The sequence below is a fragment of the Phyllostomus discolor genome, chromosome 11 (assembly GCF_004126475.2).
Source record: "Phyllostomus discolor isolate MPI-MPIP mPhyDis1 chromosome 11, mPhyDis1.pri.v3, whole genome shotgun sequence".
NCBI classification, from domain to species: Eukaryota; Metazoa; Chordata; class Mammalia; order Chiroptera; family Phyllostomidae; genus Phyllostomus; species Phyllostomus discolor.
Window position 1 is genome coordinate 66,357,783 of NC_040913.2, and position 19,046 is coordinate 66,376,828.

The following is a 19,046-nucleotide window of genomic DNA, read 5'->3' on the forward strand; positions in this document are numbered from 1 at the left end:
CCAGCACAGGTCTCAGTAATCTCTTCTTTTTTTTAACAAAAAAGCCAGAGAACACACAATCAATTTCAATAGATTCTAAGTAGTCTGTAAGCAACTACTATTGTACATTTTAGGAAACTATCATTTTGTAACTACTACAATGATTTTTTTATGTGCTAAGCAGCAAGCCAAGTAAATCCACAATAATAGAAGGTAGAAGTTCTTATGCCAGTTTTACAGATGGGGAGATAGAGGCCTAAGTACGGTCCCACAGCTAGTAAATGGTGTACTGGGATTTTTAAACCCAGCCTAATACTGGTTTAAAATGTTGAATCTTTACAACACGCCCAGACGCATAGCCGTGTTTTCTACCCCAGCCCACCTGAAGGATACGAGAGGGTAGCAAATCTCAGGAAAGGAGGGCCTAGGAGTATCTCTAGTCTGGAAACAGGCTTCCAGGTTATTTTAACACATGTACTTATTACATATTGCTTTTTGAGGGCCCTTCACAGCAAATAGACTGCAGTTTCACAACCAGGGAGGATGAGCCCTGTGGGTATGAACTGGGCAAGGCCTGCTTTCTGTGTCACCTCCCTCCTATGGTGCCCGGAATTAGCAAGTAAAAACACAGGAAACCCAGTTAAATTTGAATGTCCAATAAACCATGAATAATTTTCTAGTGTAAGCATGTTCATGCATAAAGGGACAGGATTTCCTGCAGATTTTAGCTGAATGCTCTTCTGACACCAATGACGTGTGCAGTCCAGGCATGAGCCCATTTTCACCCCTTTCTAACGCCTGGAGCACATTTAAAGTGGCCTCATTTACAGACAGTCCACTTACAGGTGCTACTGAAAATCACAGGTCCAAGCAGGGCCTGTGCACTCAGCAGCAGGTCCAGGCTCTGCTCCTGCAGCGTTTGCTTCTCACTCTTGAGCACACCTCTGTGCATTCACGCCTGCAGGCCTCGCCTCACACTGCTGCCCTGTGCCCTCATCCGCCATTCTCCTCTGTCCAAACCCACCTGTCGCTCAAGGACGAAGGCCACACCCTTCCCTGGTCTCACCACTTTCCCTCTTCAGAAACTCAAACATTTACTGCTTGAGCCTAACATATTAGCATTTAATTGTAGAATGTTTTACCTTGTCGTATATTCTTGGCACTTTTCACCTGTTACAAGGACTGTTTATTCTCCTGTAAGACTTTTTTTGTGTCAATACTAGATAGGTGCTCAATACTGATGATTATCTGTCTGAACAGGAGTGACTAGGAATTGGTTTAAAGAAACTAAAACACCAACTATGAATGTTTTAGAGATTATCTGTTTTGTTGACCTACTTACATTACTAACATTCTAGCAACTGTTTACATGAAGGGTGGCCAAATTAAATAATTTCACAAATAAAGTATTCTTTGCTATATACAATGATATCTTATAGAACTCCCTTAAGTACCAAGCTCTCAGAGTACAGTTAATGTGACGTGATTTATAAAAATTCAGTTCAATAACGATTCTCCAGAAATATTAACTGTTTAAGAGGAAGACACTCATGTTCCACTGCATTCATATAGAGGAAAACATCCTGTAACATTTTAGTTTTGCTATGTATATGTCCTTTCCCTTCATCACCTACTGTAGAACAAAGTTCAGATTAAACAAATAAGCTCCTGACACCTCGTCTAACGCCCAGGAGATCGACGACAGAAACAAATGGATTTTACCCTCCCCATTGTCAAAAAGAGAAGGTTAAACATAATCTTTCCACATCCTTCTTCACAGAGTTAATAAAAAGCTAAAACTACATACATTATATAAGATATTATTATAAACTAAGATATGTACCTATTATAACTAAATTCTGTACAGAAATGACAATCTCAATTAATGAGAACAGAAAGGGAATAGATAATACGTAAATTAAATTTAATGGGGAAAAAGCAGAAAATCCACTTTCTCCCAAAATTTGACTCTAAAAGTATACTTTTAAATGCAATAGTCCTTTTTTTAATCTTCTGTATAGAACTGCATAAAACTTAATGTCAGATCATTAGAAAGCATTTCAGTTTCTAACATTAGCCTGAACACCTGCAGTTGTGCAATAATATGGCAAAAGTAAGGCTGTTTAGCTGAAAATGCACCAAGCCATGACACAGACTGACCCTGAGGCTGAAATGGCAAAGACCAGACATTCAAGAAATCATTTCCCACTTGATGCCAATGGCAGATCTTGCTAATCAATTTTGAGATCCCTTTCTCCTTCCCATTCCAGCCCCCCAGGTTGTACCACCAACCCACTAAAGTTGGCACATATTAGCCATAAATTTGTTTTTTTAAATAAATGTATAAAATATAAACATCCTTTGACTACTTCTACTAGAGCTTTCAAAAATCTAAAATTTTTAAAATATGATACTGCATGATCAATACACAAGGTATGTAATGCATTAACTTTGATACTTCCTAGTAAGAACTGCAATATTATGAAATAATATTGTATTAGCAGACCATTTTCAGTGTATCACTCACTCGAGGCACTTATGTTTTGTGAAATAATCTATATAATTGATTTTACTATGATATCTTTTACACTATTAAAAAATGTAATGTATACAATATTAACAAATAAGGTAATAAAAAATTTCTTAATTTAATAATTTGTTAAAATATCCTGTTTTATACATTAAAATTATTTAAAACTGTTTAGGATATAAGTAAAAGGTGAAAAGAACTAACATTTTTATTCTTGCCCTTGGCCAGCCCAGTCCTTAGCTGTTTCTCTAAAAAAATAAGTATACTTAAAATATGGAGTTTGAGATGCATGATCGGTTGCAAAAACCTGTTTAACTACTGATTTATAGTTTTAGTCAAGGTATTTATCTTTTAAATATTTTAATAACTTAGCTTATTGTTTAGTAAGGCAAATTTGAATTCTTAAACTATGAAGATAAATTTTCAAAATATCCAAATTTGCATTTGCTAGTAAAGATACCAATTTTGAAGTATGTCTTCCTAAACTATAAAAATTATTATATGAAGTTGACATTTAAATAAAATTCCAATTGTTTATCTTTTTTAAGAAATAAATTTTAGGGAAAAAAAAACAAAAAGAAGGTGAAAAACCAAATTTGAATCTGACCAAAAATTGAATTTGAGAGCAGTTATTAATGTATTTAAAATATGGTAGATTTGCTCTGGCGAAGTTTAAACACTGGCAGCTGAGCTGTCTCCTTCACAGGAGACACGACAGAGGCACTTTGTCGACAGCAAGCCTGTTAGCTTCCAACTGAAAAGAGGGAGAGTGCGGCTCTGATGAAAGGATTCTAGAGGGATATTGACTTATACCTTGAGAGACAGGAACAGCCATGGAGTCAAAACCCTGCAAGAACTGTTAAGGAGAAATTTTAAACCCAAATTACATTACTTCTTCATAGAATACTTTTCCCAATAATTAAAGAAATTAATGTCCTTTCTCAATATTTCAGATATAAAAATGACTGAAGTAAGTTCAAAGACATATCTTGATCAAGAAGAACTTATGCAAGTCTGAATAAAGAAAAAACGAGCACTTAAGGAGGAGCATTTTAACTGCAGGTGCAACAAAGACAACTCTACTGGTCAATCTTTTATGATCTGGTAACTGTTAAAAGAAAGAGTACTTCCCTTTAAGCATGGTAAAGCACTATGAACTATACTACAGATAATTTTTCATCAGTTGAAATGAATACAAAATATCAAATTGTATCTAAATGGTAAACACATAACTCCCTTAAAATAATTATAGTTCCTTTCAAATTACCATAAATTAGTTGCTACAGTCTAAGAATAATGAACAAAAGGAATAATCCATTTATTAAATACTTGCCGAAACCTGTGATAGAACACATGTTGAGAATTTTTTAAATACCAATAATATAGCATTTCAGGACTCATAAATGATTATTTAAAACACACACAATTTTGGCTTAAGTATTTACTCACCAGGTATATTGTAGATGTCAAGAGATCACTTTAATTACAAGTTCTTATAGAAGAAAGCCAATTCTAAAACAACAAAATGCGTAACCACCTAAATAGCAGTGACAGTTGTAAAAACACCCAGAATCTTACAGTTGCAATGGGCCCATCGACGTGGTAATCCAGGCTGAAGACGTCCCACCCGGTGTCACCTGGAGACACCTACGAGCAAAAACAAACAGCTGCAGGACTTCCCAGCACCAGTGTTAGGCTTAATGCTGAACAAGTTGTCAGATCCTCAAAGAAAAGGCAAAAAAATAAAGCCCAACTTTTAAAAACTGCGCACTAGTGCTGAGTGTCAGCTACATGAGAGCAGAGAACCGCATCTCCCTGTCACCTCCTGGATCCTCAGCACTGAGACAATGAGAGGCACACAGTAGGTGCTCTACAAATAGTCTGGAATGAATGAAATATTTTAAAATGAATACTGTAAAATGTGTTGAAAATTCACCACCATTTCTTCATGACAAAACCCCACTGCCTTATCTGTTCCAAATCCTTAAAAGTCAACATTTAAAAAACAAAAAAAACAGGTTCTGCTGGGTTAGTAATGGTCCTTCATAACTAAGCAAATGGTGTCTGAGGTTTATGATACTCATTCCCCTAAGAAACGTCTATCAAGCTGAAAATAAAAACATGTATTTTGATAAATGCTATTATTATTCTATGTCATCTCTATGCGTCCCTATCAACGTTACCATTAACAGGACCTACGACTCGCTAGGCTTCCATGATGCACCGCCAGGCACTGTAACAAGCGTTGCATGTTCTCTGCCCAGCAGCCCTGTGAGGGGCCCCTCTGCAAGCTGGGAACTGAGGCCTGGTGTGGCACAGACACGCAGTGACTGGTCGAAGATGACATCATAACAGGTGACAGGGCGGGGAGTGAGATTCAAACTCAGGCTGTCCAATCCTTCAGTAACACCTCTTACCCACTAGAGACCAGAGGTGCCTTAAACCTGGGCAACATCAGGGGGAAGGTGCGGGTCTCAGAGCGAGCTCACTGCTTTGCATGGACTGCACAGAACCCGGACTTGCAGTACCTCCAGCAGCCTCACGTCCAGTCTTCTGAGGATCTCAGGACTGTCAAACTGGGCGTTGGTGGCTCGGACCGCAGTTTCAAGAATGCCAGTCAAATTGTGTTGATACAAAGTCGTAGCTGGACGGGCAAGTTCTGGTCTGCACAGATTTTTTAAAATAAGAAGACAATGTTACTTGAATTCTTAATGAGCTGTGTAGAAACTTAAAATTATAAAAAGAGCTCAAATTATAAAAACTAAAGACAAATGGAACCAATATGACATGGTAACAAAATATTCACAGAATGAACTATAAATAGGATTTCACCAAGTATTTGGGGACGTAAACCATCTTCTTAAACTCTCAAAAAAAATATTTTTGATACAGCGTAAATTGAAAATACTCACATGTGCCATACATGTTCACAAATAAAGTTTTCCAACTTAAAAGTGGCCTACAGCAATTTCTATCATAGATCCAATGGGAGCAGAGGGCTTCATTAAATCAAAATGATCAGACAGGTAGATGCCATGACTGGAAAGGCTAAAAGCCACTGCTTTATCAGTAAATATTCCTGAAGGGGTCCTGATACCTGGGTTCCTAAATACGAAGCTAACACTTCTGCGACCAAGAGCAGACCGAGCTGAGGACACAGCCGATCAGCCCCAGGTGACACGTAAACTCTTCCAACTACAGGCCTTCACAGCAGCAAAACATCAGGCACACACAGGGGACAAGGGACATAAGCTTCACTCAAATAAATCTGAGGCAAGTGAGATATTGATGGCATTCCCCTTTAAAACTGGAGACTTAAAACATGCCTTTCAGAAAAAATAAATTTTTCACTTAATCCCAAATATGAGATGCTCTGAATATGAAAACCTACCCTAACGTTTAATATGTTAGGTCAGCTAACTGCTCTATCTGTAATGCTGCCACGGACCTCTAAAGTTTGCTTTGCCTTTAACCTATAAGAAATGCCTTGGTAATCTACCCACATCCACCTGCACACCTATTGGTCTGCTCATCCCTCATCCTCACATGTACCTCCATTCCAGCCATCGCATTTAAGAACATTTCCCCTTTAAAAACTCATCATCACTCACACTTCCAACAGGCACTGACCTCATGACCAGTATTTAACTAGCAAACCACTTCTCTACTTAGAGTGCAACATGCTACTTGAGCAAGTATAATCACAAAGCATTTACATTTAGCAGATAATCAACACATTCATGAGCTAATTAATCAAACAGCATCACCCATGAGCATGGAGAAGGTCAGTTATTGTTATATATGCCCCCAAAGCTTTTTCATACTGGAGACTGAGTTCTAGTTAGAGGCAGAGCTATAGGAGCTTATGACTGAAACAGGGGTTCTCAAAGCACAGTCCTCACACCAGCAGCATCACCTTCCACTGGGCCCTTCTCAGAAATGCACATTCTTGGGCTCTACCCTGGCTCTACAGAACCAGACTCTAAGGGTCGGCCCAGTTAGCCACTTCAATAAGCCCTCTAAGGGAATCTGATGCATACTGAAGTCTGAGGACCAGAGGCCCAAACAATTGCTTGATTAGCACAGAAATGATCAAAAGGTAATGTAGTGTTTTAAAGTGTCCTAAAGGGAACACCAGAAAAATAATTTCCATTCTTATACCCCTGAGTGAAAATCACTAGTCCATGCTGCGGCCCACCCTCAGTATGCTTGCTCTCACCAGTGCTGCCTGGGCTCCCCACGCTGCATCGGAGCGTCTAACTGTCTACACTAGAGCCAGGAGCACGGCCGGCTCCAGTCCACAGCTGTCTGCATCTCTATGGGTGAAGGGTAAGGACATACATTTCAGTACTGTCATGGAACTAAACGAAAAGAGTGGTGACCGGGCTCTTTTTTTAGTTTTTTTAAAACAAGAAGCCATGTAAACAAAAAAGTTCCATTTTAAAATACATTTCATTTTTAAGACTACTTTCAAAGGAAAGCTAAGCACACCACAACTGTGCAGCGTGCCCCACCGGACTGCTAGTGCTGCAGTGTCCGGCAGGTGCCCAGCTCCTCCTGAGAGCAAAGCCCAGGGAGAGCAAAAGCAAAGAGACTTGAACATGACAATGTGACAATTTCCTTCTCTGATTTTATCTTACCAATATTTTGTGTAAGAACTCAACAAATTTTCCTCTAACACCATCTATTCATTAAGCAAAATTGTAAGACTCTTTAGCATGTTGAAATCTGCTATATATTTATAAAAATCAAAATAATTTTCATACTTGAGCAAATCCATTAAGTGCCTTATGAAGTCTCCTTGACCCAGGAGCAAGTACCGCCTCATGGCCTGCATGTGGTCCAGCAAGCTATACTTTCTATTGAGAACGTCCAATAGATATTTGCTGGTCTCAAAATAAGCAGCATCAATTTTCCCCTGAAAGGCATTTTCCAAATCTGTGAATAAATCTGCAGCTGTAAAGAACAAAAGAAAAAAGTCCACATACATACATAATTTGTATGTTAACAAAGGAAAAACTGAAGATGCACACATATGGAACAAAAGTCATAGCCAATGCCTGCAAATGGCATTGGTGGCAGCCCAAACAGGCATGTGCATGGTCAGGAAGGCACACCAGACTCCCAAGCCCACGGAAATGACAATGCTGATGTCTGGCCAGATTTACAGCAGACAGCTGCATTGTGGCCTACGGGAGGAACCTCGAATGGCACTATCCATCACTTCACAGATTTCAAGTTCAAATTACCCTCTACAATGTAACTAACTCAAAATCTTACTAAAACACTTTGGTGAAAAGTGCAAAGAACAGGGCAGGTCTGTCTACAAGATGTGTTCAAAATTAGTTTCAAGAATAACCCAAAATGGTGAGCATAATGAGCTTTGTGAATCGTGAAACAGCATAGGTGCTGTGCTGCTGCCGGGCACCAGCCATGTCAGAGCAGCAGAGAGTAAATTCCAGGGAAAGATGTGAAGATTTTCCAGGGGACATGTAATAAGAGCACCAACAAAGAAACCTAACATTCAAAAAAAAAACATTTCCATAGCTCTGTATTAAAAAAATTGCATGTAAAGATTAATAGAGTTTTTTAGTGCTAATTTACATCAAAACAACATTTATATCTAAATATCTGATTTTATTTAAAAACCGTAACACTTGCACTAGCCATGTCAAGAAACAATTTAAGATTCGAAAAAGGTAGACTACATGTTCAAGGTCAAGGGAGAAGAGGCAAAGTCTTTAGAGTCCTGTTTAAGTCTTCCCCACTACCTCATTTACCAATATGAAAATATCAGAAGACTCTAGGATTGTTTTTTTGTTTGTTCTTCAGAATAACAGGCCCATTAAGAAAAACCTATTTTAGCACTGCTTTAGCACCAATTTCACACTCACATGAGAAAACCAGGGTGTTCACCAGCAAGTAAAACACACTCTATATTCTGTAGAAGGGGAAGTTTGATGATGCAATAACATGAGGGCATACTCAGTGAGCTGTGCCTATTTCAAGGGCAGGGGGAGGAGGGTGTCTATTTCTGCTAATTTATGTATTCTTAAAAATGTAAATATCTTCCCTCAGAGATGTTTTTACTATATCATTGTTCGACTCATTAAGGATTTTCACTCTAAAGAGAAGTTTTAAAATTAACCAATTTCAGCCCAAGGTGGCCTATTAGAAGACAGAGCATACAGAGCTCCCCTGTGCACTCTTATTCCTTAACAATTCAGGCATCTCTTATGCTCCTGTTTGTAAAAGTTTGTTCCTTATTCTTTAGTCGCACTTTTAGGTCTTCAAAACTTTTCATATATAAGAAATATAAATTTGACTTCTTCCATTGCTTTTTTTATTATTAGCAGTCCTTCAGGATGTACATCTTTTATCTTGCCAACTTTACTATCAGCTTAATAGCAAAGAAAAGCCACCCTGTCCCGCAGATGCAGCCGGAAAGAGAGCAGCAGGCCCAGCCGTCGTCGCTGCGACTGAGAAAGGGCAGCGGCGGTGATGGAACAGCAGCAGCCGTCTCTCTGGAGGCACTGCACGCCAGGCCCTGACCAGCTGCGTTCCCTTGTTGTTTCCCCGCAACGGCACAGCCCCTGCCTGCACGTCTCCACAGAGAGCATGGGCACATACTACTTGGCCTCTCAAGTGGGTCATCTTCTCTAGCCACTACGGAAAAGTCAAAATCCATCAATACAGCTCTTCTCTGGGCTCTTTCTGCTTTTCCTACCTCTTAAACATAGGTATTTCTCAAAACTCTGTACTGGAGTCACATCCCTCTCTGGTTCTAGGAACTAACCTAAGGTCTATGGATTCTGAAATGTATATACAAAGTTGTCACGTGTCACTGGTAAATGTCCCTGGAGCCCTGGCCAGGTGGCTCTATTGGCTGGAGCATCATCCTGTACATCAAGAAGCTACAGGTTCCATTCCCCGTCAGGGTGTGTGTGGGAGGCAACTGATCAATATTGGTGTCTCACATCGATGTTTCTCTCTCTCTCTCAAATCAATAAAAACATACTGTCAGGTGAGGATTAAAAAAATAAACACCCTTGGGGAGGCAGGCTGGAGGGTGAAAGGGAGTAGTGCCTGACAGCGGAAGCTACCGCAGGGCCAGGGGCCCATCTCCTAAACCACCGTGGTGACTGCAGCTGCATCCTGATCTCCACAGCTGGCCCTGACCGGGTACGGATTTTCAGTACCGCATTACCAACACATTCTGGAAATTTCCTTGAATGAGCCCTCTCAGACACTGAAAATCACATTGGGCTGAGGGAATCCTTGTGCCCTCTCGACGGAAATGTAAATTGATCCAGTTATACGGAAAACAGTACGGAGGCTCCTCAAGGAGTTAAAAATAGAACTACCATATATCTAGCAATTCCATTTTGGGGTATTTATCCAAAGGAACTGAAATCCAGATCTCTAAGAGAAACCTACACTCCCATGTTCACTGAGCCCTTATTTACAATAGCCAAGATATGGAAACAAGCTCAATGTCCACTGACAGATGAATGGATGAAGAAAATGTGGTGTATACGTACAATGAATATTAGTTAGCTTTCAAAAAGGCAATGCTGCCATTTGGGACAACATGGTTGGACCTGGAGGACATTATACTAAGTGAAATAAGCCAGACACAAAGAAAAATACTGTATGGTACCATTTATATGTGAAATCTAAATTAGTTAAACTCATAGAAGCAGACAGTAGAATGATGGTGACAAGTGCTGGGGGGATGAGGAAATGGGGAGGTAGAGGTCACAGGGTACAAAGTTTTGGTTATACAAGTAAATTCTGGTGATCTATGTGGTGATCTATATGGTGCCTATAGCTAACAATACTATATTAAACACTTCAAGCACTTTATCTGTACATCTCAATTCATTTGTCACTTTCTACCTTTTATTATTTATTTAGTACTTTATTCTACTGCATGACTTATCACCGTATCTAGATTATAAAGTGATGAAAGGCATAGCCATGGTGACTTTGTATTATCCCCCTATAGCGACCACAACGTCATATGCAAAGTGAACGGGAATGAACCAAGGTGACAATCTAAACAGCAAACACAGACAAGGCTGGAATCTTATACATGTTAAGTCAGCTACAGACAAAGTATCTTGAACTTGCTGAGGCTGGGGCACAGGGCAAATGGAAAAAACAGAAGAGAAAACAGCAGTGGATGAGGAATAACCATAAATCATTCAATGAAGGCAGAAATTTATGCAGCATTTGCAATACAATAAACACTTGTAAATCCTTGCTGATTTTCAGACAAGCTTTTGAGTTCCAAACTATGGCTAGCAACACTTTTTCCTTTCTGTTCTTATTTTGGCATACTGTCAGTACATTTAAAAAGTAATAACGAATAAGAGTAAAACAGCTACACCTATTACAACACTTATTATTTAACCCTATGTAAAAAGAGGAATTCAAAATTTTTATAGTAATAGACATTTAATATACATCACACTGTGTATTAAGATTTTTTCAATAATTTAGAAAATGTATCAGTCCTGTTGAACAAAAAATACTTTAAGCAATATATACCATCGTAACCACCACCATCACCACCGCCACGACAACCATCACCACCCGCCACCTCCACCACCATACCGTCTTGGGGGGATTCTGCAGACTTGGTCACAGCTATCATCTTTGTAGTGGGTGTCTGGTCATGACAAACCTGGTGTAGGAAATTTATTGATTTTCCTATCAAAAGAACCTAAAAAAGGAAAATATCCTAGAGTCATCATTATACAAAATGATCAATCATCCAACTACAACAAACATTCATAAGAAACAAATTAACTATTGATTAAAAACTAAATAACAAGAGCATGTGGGGTAGCATGGAGTAAATTCTGCAGGTGTTATTAATAAAAGCATATATTAATATGTTGGTATATCTAAGTAATATATACTTCACCTCAAGAATGCTAATCCTAAAATGCAACAAAATTTTGTTTAACTGAAGATTAATTTTGCCACATAATCCAGGTAGTAGATATAGCATTAAAATATCAAAGTCCCCCAAATCTCTTCTAACCCTACCTTCCTAGATTGATCCATCGTGATAAATGAAGGAATCATCGATTTCCTTAAAGTATACTTGTCATGCCACAGTCGATCTGTTTTAACGGTTGGATCTGATGCTACAAAAAACTGAAAACAGAGAGGCATCAAAACATTAAAAAGTGGTATGTATAGTAAAATATCATCTAACCGCAACATCAAAGCATGTTATTCTAGAAAGCAAAGTTCTCCAGATACAGGGAAACTGACCATTTACATACTAAAACTTATTTTAAAAAGCATTTGGATAGATCTCTCTAAACATAATCACATACTTCCCAGACTTTTAAAACCAAAGTACCACAAGAACATGTTAAGCTCTTTCTTGAACTTATGATCTTCATTATGAATATCAGTTATGGCCTCTGCTGTGTAACACTGAAGATCTAAGTGTGCAGGCCACTGAATCTGCTTCAGTCCTCAGTAAAAAAAAATACCGACTTCTACACCCGTTTAAATATTCAATTCATACCAACTTCACAGTTTTTCCCTTTGTTACATCCATCTACTCAGCTCTGTCTCTTTCGACTAGTGGGCCAGCCGTCTGTGGGCTCTTCTGCAGAGCCAAGTCTGGACACACAGGTGCTTAATTAAGCTAACGCACTCTGCTCAGCCTGTCGGCGACAGGCAGACCATGATGTAGGGGAATGACCAGCACCAGTCTACTAAGTGGAAGTGGCCTTCTCTTGTTAGCTCGCCCCAGAACCTCTCAAACTCAAAAGTTTCTCCTGTCTACGGTGCTTCTCACCTTGCATTCCCCACCAATCAGCCTGATCGTTGACATCAGAAAGAGCATGGAATGGTAAGGAGAAAGCTAAATTGCTATTGTTTCCAGCTCGTTTGCTATTCCAACAAGGCCATTCTCTTTTTTCAGATATCCTAACAGACTTGTACTTTTATTTCTATAAACTCAATTTCTAATAGCAGAACTGCTGAGTCAAAGGAATATTTAATTTATAGATAATGCCAAATTTCTTTTCCAAATAGCTGTATTGATCGAAATTCCTAACAGCAGGATACTCAGTATTCTGTAGGCTTGCTTGTTTTAGATTTTGCCAATCAGTTAGGTAAAACCATAGCTGCTTATACTGCAACTGTACTGACAACAAAGGAAGCTGGGCATGTTTGCACAATGCTGACTGTCACTTGCTTTTCTTCTCCTGTGAATTGTCTTTCTTAGCCTTACCTAGATTGTCTTTTTCTTATCAACTGAGTCTTTGTTATATTAAGGATAGTGCCTATATGTGAATCATTATTACAAATTTAATTTTTCAAGAATAATTTGTCATTGTTTATGGTATGTTCCATGTTTTTGTTCTATTTTTGTGTTTTATAGGAAAATGTCCTCCTTTATGGCTTCTGAATTTCCTATAGTCCTAAGATTTTCCCATTCCTAGATTACACAATATTCTCCTTTATTTTTAGTATTCTGATTGTTATTTTTGTTTAGATCTTTCTTCCCTTTAGATATCTTGAATATAGTATGATATAGGGAGTCTGTTTCCTTCTAGATAAAATTTTCTCTTTATTATTTTATTTTTTAAACTAATTGCTGGTATGAGGAAAAATGTACTTTTTTAAAGATTTTTTTATTTATTTATTTTTTGAGAGGGAAGGGTGGGAGAAAGAGAGAAAGACAGAGAGAGAGAGAGAGAGAGAGAGAGAAAGAAACATCAATGTGCAGTTGCTGGGGCCCGTGGCCTGCAACCCAGGCATGTGCCCTGACTGGGAATCGAACCTGCGATGCTTTGGTTCACAGCCTGTGCTCAATCCATTGAGCTACGCCAGCCAGGGCTGAAAAATGTACTTTTTTTTAAGAGAGAAAAAAGAGAAAGGAAGAGAGGGAAAGAGGGAGAGAAACATCAGTGTGAGAGAGAAACACAGATTGGTTGCTCTCAGGCACACCAGCTAGGGACTGAACTCACAACCCAGAATTGAACCGGCGACCTTTTGGTTTGCAGGACAATGTCCAAGCAACTGAGCCGTATCAGCCGGGGCAGACTTTTCTCTTTAATGGCCAGGTCAGCGCCTTTTACTCAATACACCATCCTTTCCTCTGAGCTAGAGCAGCCTCATCAGAAAGTACCATTATAACTGTATCAACAGATTAAAAGGGGGGAAATTTGACTATATCAAGAGATTGAAGGAGATGTTTGATAACATCTTTACCATCCTCCTACTGTGACCAATTAGCTTTTTGTTTGATTATCATGAACGTGAATTTAAACATATCTGGTGTGTCAATTCATCAGTTACTATCCTCATTGGTGCTCCACGATTCCCAGTCTGGGATGAAGGGAGCATCTTCAGGCTGGCTCCTATATCCTTCAGACTTCACCTGAGTTGTCTTCTTGCTTCTGGTTTGCAAAGTGTTCTAGGCTCATCTAGTTCACTTCTACTGAAGACCTAAAATAAGTCAATTCTCCAAGGAGCCCTAGTAACTTTCAGGGGGAAATGGCATTTGGTCTGCAACCTCAGTACCTGATAGAGTTTTCAATTGGAAACTGGATGGTTGGAAGCTCAGCACTATGTTATACATGGTGGCTTGATTCCCCAGGCAAACTGTAAAGTCCATTTAAGGCATAACATACCTAAAGCACCTTTTTGGTGATATTTACATAAATTACAAATCACAAAGAGGTGAACAACACACAGCCCTGACTAGGAAAGTGTGTTCACAGATACAAAATGGATTTAAAGAATTTAAAAATATAACTAGTATTCATACAGCAATACAAAATTAACGGTTTTCTAATAAAATTAAAATAACCAAAATTAACCCAAGAACAGAGAGAAGGGAGAAGGGCTCTAAAAAGAGTGGTGTGTTTAGATGTTATCACTGAGGCATTTAAAACCCAGACTTTTAAAACTGAAGTGTAACGAAAACAAATTAAGGGCCAACTTTTTTGTAAGTTATCATTCTTATGTTAGAGTATTCTCTGTCACAGAAAATTGTAGAGAATACTACAGTTTAATTTATGAATCCAGTATAACACTATCAAAACCTGATAAAATACCCAAAGTAAAAACTATAGGCCAGTTTAATTTGTGAATAAAGATAAGATTCTAGACAAAGTATTATCCTTGCATTATGAGGTTAAAATACTTTTAGCCAGAGCACATTATACTACCTAAATATCTAAAAACAAGGAAACACATAATGAATTATAAAACATTATCATGTAGTCATTTCTAAAAATAAAGTTTGTTCTTAACTATCACAAACCCTTCTGAGAATCGGATGAAAAGTACAAATTTTCTTCCCAGGAAAAATGCATATATCCACAAAATACATAATTTTATGCACTATTTAGGAGTTTCACAGATCACATTTTAAGAAGACTTGGAATAAAATAATAATATTTAATGGCATGAAATTAGTTTCATTATTTACTTCATGCAAAGAAGATGACAAAATACTATGCATGGTACTATACACACACAGGAATACACAAGAATATATTAGAAAAAAGGGATATATATAAATATATTAATTAACATTATCGGTTCATGATGAGATCACCAATTAATTTTATAGCCTGTTTATATTCTCAAAATTTTTAATTGCACGAATATTTTAAAATCAGAAAAAAATTATTCAAAAGAATCAACTGATTCAACATAGGGGCTCCAATAAGAATTTTTTTAGTGACATCATTTTCCTAGGGCAACCAACTAAAAATGTGCCTTCTGTTCACATGAACCTAATACCAAGGGTAAATATTTAAGGAAACAAAATTTTTAATGATGTCAAGATCTTATATTTGATCCTTGTAAATTAGGGCTAAAAGTTATCAATTATGTGCAGTCTCATTTATAAGGACGTATTTAAATAAATGCCCTGACTGATGTGGCTCAGTGGGTTGGGCGTTGTCCCACAAACCAAAAGGTCACCAGTTCAATTCCCAGTCGGGGGACATGCCTGCATAGTAGGCCAGGTCCCCAGCTGGGGGCGAGAGAGAGGCAACCGATCCGTATTTCTCACACATCAATGTTTCTATCTCCCTCCCTTCTCCTCTCTCTAAAAATAAATACATAAAACCTTTAAAATAAATAAATAAATGCCAACATTTTTATGATCACATTGAAATCACTATTTATTTTCAATTCAAATTTCTTGTCATTAGGTACTAATTTAAATTAGTAAAGTAATGATTGATCTTTATTTTTAGTTTTTAATTTATATTCTCTAATTTTAAACACATAATTAATGACTGCTTTGAGGGTAAACAGTACTACTATAATGAGACTATCATCACTTTAACATATACTTTAATTATCCCTGATAGAAATAAAAATGTTATAAGCCTACCAGGAGTACTAATCTAAAAGGTTACTCAATCACTACACTATGACTGCTCTCTAGCTTGCCATTCAACAAATTAGATTAATTGCACATAAATTGTATTTATCTGTTATTCACTTAGAAGAGCTAGTTCCTACAGACGACACACTAATTTATCCTGAGAGTTAGAGAGCAGCAGGATTTTTATTAGTATGAACAATAAAAAATTTCAATTTAAAAGATAAAAACCTCAGACAATTCTCTCTTCTTTAGAAGTTATGAAAGCATCACTTCATCTGGGGGCAAAGTAGCATGCAATTACTCTACTAGAAAACATCTAGTAGCACTGAGAGGAATAGGTGCATCTCAGAATTTAATTAATCCTGTGAAAAATATATAGTTACAGAGGAAAAATCAAGGTCAGAATGTAACTGCAATATGCTTTTATTTTATTGATGCATTTTCTATTCAAGGTTCTTTAATTTTCGGCATTATGTCAATCACAGAAAGAACTGAGGGAAAAAATAAAACATAATTGTACCACGATTTCTCATTAACTGCTGGACAAATGCCAAGGCCTCGCTACTAAAAACAGAAATGAAGAGGGTAATTTTCTTAGCAAGCAACTTTTCTAAAAATCAGATCCATTAATACAGACCACAAAAGACCCCAACTTCAACCTGTCACTCCTGCAGACAAATATCAAGAGATCCACACCTAGAGCAGCTACAAGGGCTCTGAACTGGAGGCATGGGTGAAAAGGGAATTGACAAGGTAGACTGATGAATTACACTACTTCAGTTGTGGGGCACAAAAGTACCAAAACAATAAAATATTTGTATGGGAAACTTTTGAATTTCACTAATTACCAGCAAAAAAGCATGTAAGTAAAATAATAACAGAGCTGAGTGAACCCGGAGACAAAATCAATCCCTGTGTTATCTATAGCTCACTTGCCTACCAATTCAAGGATGGGGATTATCAGAGCATTTAAGTAAACATTTGAAGCAAGTTTGAACATTTTCAAAATTAAAAGCAAGAGTTTTCTCTTTTTTTTTAAGATTTTATTTATTTATTTTTAGAGAGGGAAGGGAGGGAGATAGAGAGAGAGAGAAGCATCAATGTGTGGTTGCTGGGGGTCATGGCCTGCAACCCAGGCATGTGCCCTGACTGGGAATCAAACCTGTGACACTGGTTCACAGCCTGCGCTCAATCCACTGAGCTACACCAGCCAGGGCTGAGTTTTCTTTTCCTATTCCTCGTTGGGGCTCCTATCCTTTACAGCACAAAGTTACCCAAAAGGCAAAAAATAAAATAAATTAACATTGAGCTACCTTGTTCTCACCTTGAACACAGTGGCATATTTGTTTACCTCACTGAGATTATCAGGAAGAGAATCCATATGAGCTACTAAAAAGTCTAACAAAAAAGGTTTTTTTCAGCTTTCTTCTATACGACAAAGTTTTAAGAGTCAAAGATAATTAAAAACCTCTCCCCAAATGTTGAAAGTACCTTCTACACTAATCATTCAAGATATCTGTAAATTCTTACAGCCTTCTATTTTTGCCTACCTTGCATTTTGTCATAATACAAGAAAAATAAAAGTTGGACACCAGTCCATTGGGCTAGGGTATTATATCTTTTTTTTTATAGCTAAAAGTAAAATGCCAACTAGTGGACCCAGAGGCAGATTTTAACAATGCACACCAAAAATAGCGAAGCTGAGGCAACCTGGAAGTTTTCAGTTCAGATAAAACAAGTAAAAATTCATCCTTGGGTTGCAAATCAATGAAACCTAGAGGCGGCTAAGGCAGGACAGACTATCACTCAGCAGCAGGAGACAGAAAGACTTTCCTGGAAATGGGTATAACCTTGGGCATTTGAAAGAGCTTCCCAAAGAACACCAACAGAGCTACTTTACACGTGAAGTGAGCTCTGAATAGCCATTATAGACACCCTAATGCAGGCCAGTTACTGAGGAGTGCAGCTGGGTCACAAAGAGGGTCCAAGAATCCCAACAAAAACAGACAAGGGCAGCCCCACATGTGACTGGCATTCCACCAACTCTGAGGCAGGAAACCTAGAGATGGATGTTCACCTTCATACTTGGGGTAACTCTACAGAAAAGTAGAGTTAACTCTCCAGGCCGCAGCGTCAAGACCAGTTCCCCACTTTTCTTGACCTGGGGTGCAGAGGCACAGAATGCCAAATGGTCTGTGAACTTGGAAGGAAGGTAATTACAGCTTTATTTGTACTACCCTCTATCTGAAATTTAGCTTTTTCTTTGAATAACAAAACCAGAGTTCCTGTGACCGGCATATCATAATTAATTTGCTACACACACTTTAAATAACCACTAATCTTTCTCATTGACTATTAATAAAAACACACGTCTACTCGATTACAAATTAAGTTTGGAAACACTAGATAAAAGTTCTTTACTATAGAATTTCTCCAGTATGCACTATTTTATATTCTTCATTGACTATTAAACATTTTTTTTCCTCACAGAAAAACTCCCAAGAGAATATCACACAGTTGATTGCTGATGTGATAAAAGGAGGCACTCTGAACTATTCCCCGTTTCGTCACCTCCCACCTTCAGGACACACTCCACACGTGTCCCACTCAGTCTGGCTGGGACTGCAGGGGATCAGAGGGTGGGTATACCAGCTCCAGCGTCGCTGCATATCACAGACACCATGGAGATTTGGAAATCCTCATCCCAGTCCATGCCAACCCTCCCTATGAGGTTCCCAAGTGCATGCAGCCAGAGGGATGTGCAGATTCAGACCCACTGAGCTCTACTTAGGGCACGGTGAACAGAACTCTCTAAACCAGTAATGAACGAGGCAGAACACTAAGCAAATGAACCAGAAAGTTTAATCTTAGGAGCCAGATGTAACTAGCACCCTGTCACATAATGTAAAAGTCACATTTTAACTAATTTAAAGTAATTCAGCAGTTTTTAGTATTAGTCACAATACGGTTGGGCAAACGTCACCACTACCTACCTTCCAGAACATTTTCATCACCCACAAAGAAACTCCACCCCATTAGGCTGTGATCTCCTCTATCCCTTTCCCCCCACAACCTTGCCAACAATAATCTACTTTCTGTCTCTACGATTTAGCCTATTCTGCACATTTCATATAAGTGAAATTACACAGTATG

General features: G+C 38.2%; 1 protein-coding gene across 1 annotated transcript in view; it reads right to left on the bottom strand.

The window, feature by feature from the left end:
• TUBGCP3 (tubulin gamma complex associated protein 3) overlaps nucleotides 1–19,046 on the bottom strand; it is an 88,322-nt gene that overhangs the window by 24,334 nt on the left and 44,942 nt on the right. Inside the window, exons 12-16 of the mRNA XM_028526403.2 lie at nucleotides 11,567–11,677; nucleotides 11,129–11,237; nucleotides 7,276–7,465; nucleotides 5,038–5,173; nucleotides 4,088–4,156 (exon numbers count right to left, since the gene is read on the bottom strand). Coding sequence (XP_028382204.1) covers nucleotides 4,088–4,156; nucleotides 5,038–5,173; nucleotides 7,276–7,465; nucleotides 11,129–11,237; nucleotides 11,567–11,677 — 615 coding nt within the window. The remainder of the gene's footprint in view (nucleotides 1–4,087; nucleotides 4,157–5,037; nucleotides 5,174–7,275; nucleotides 7,466–11,128; nucleotides 11,238–11,566; nucleotides 11,678–19,046) is intronic.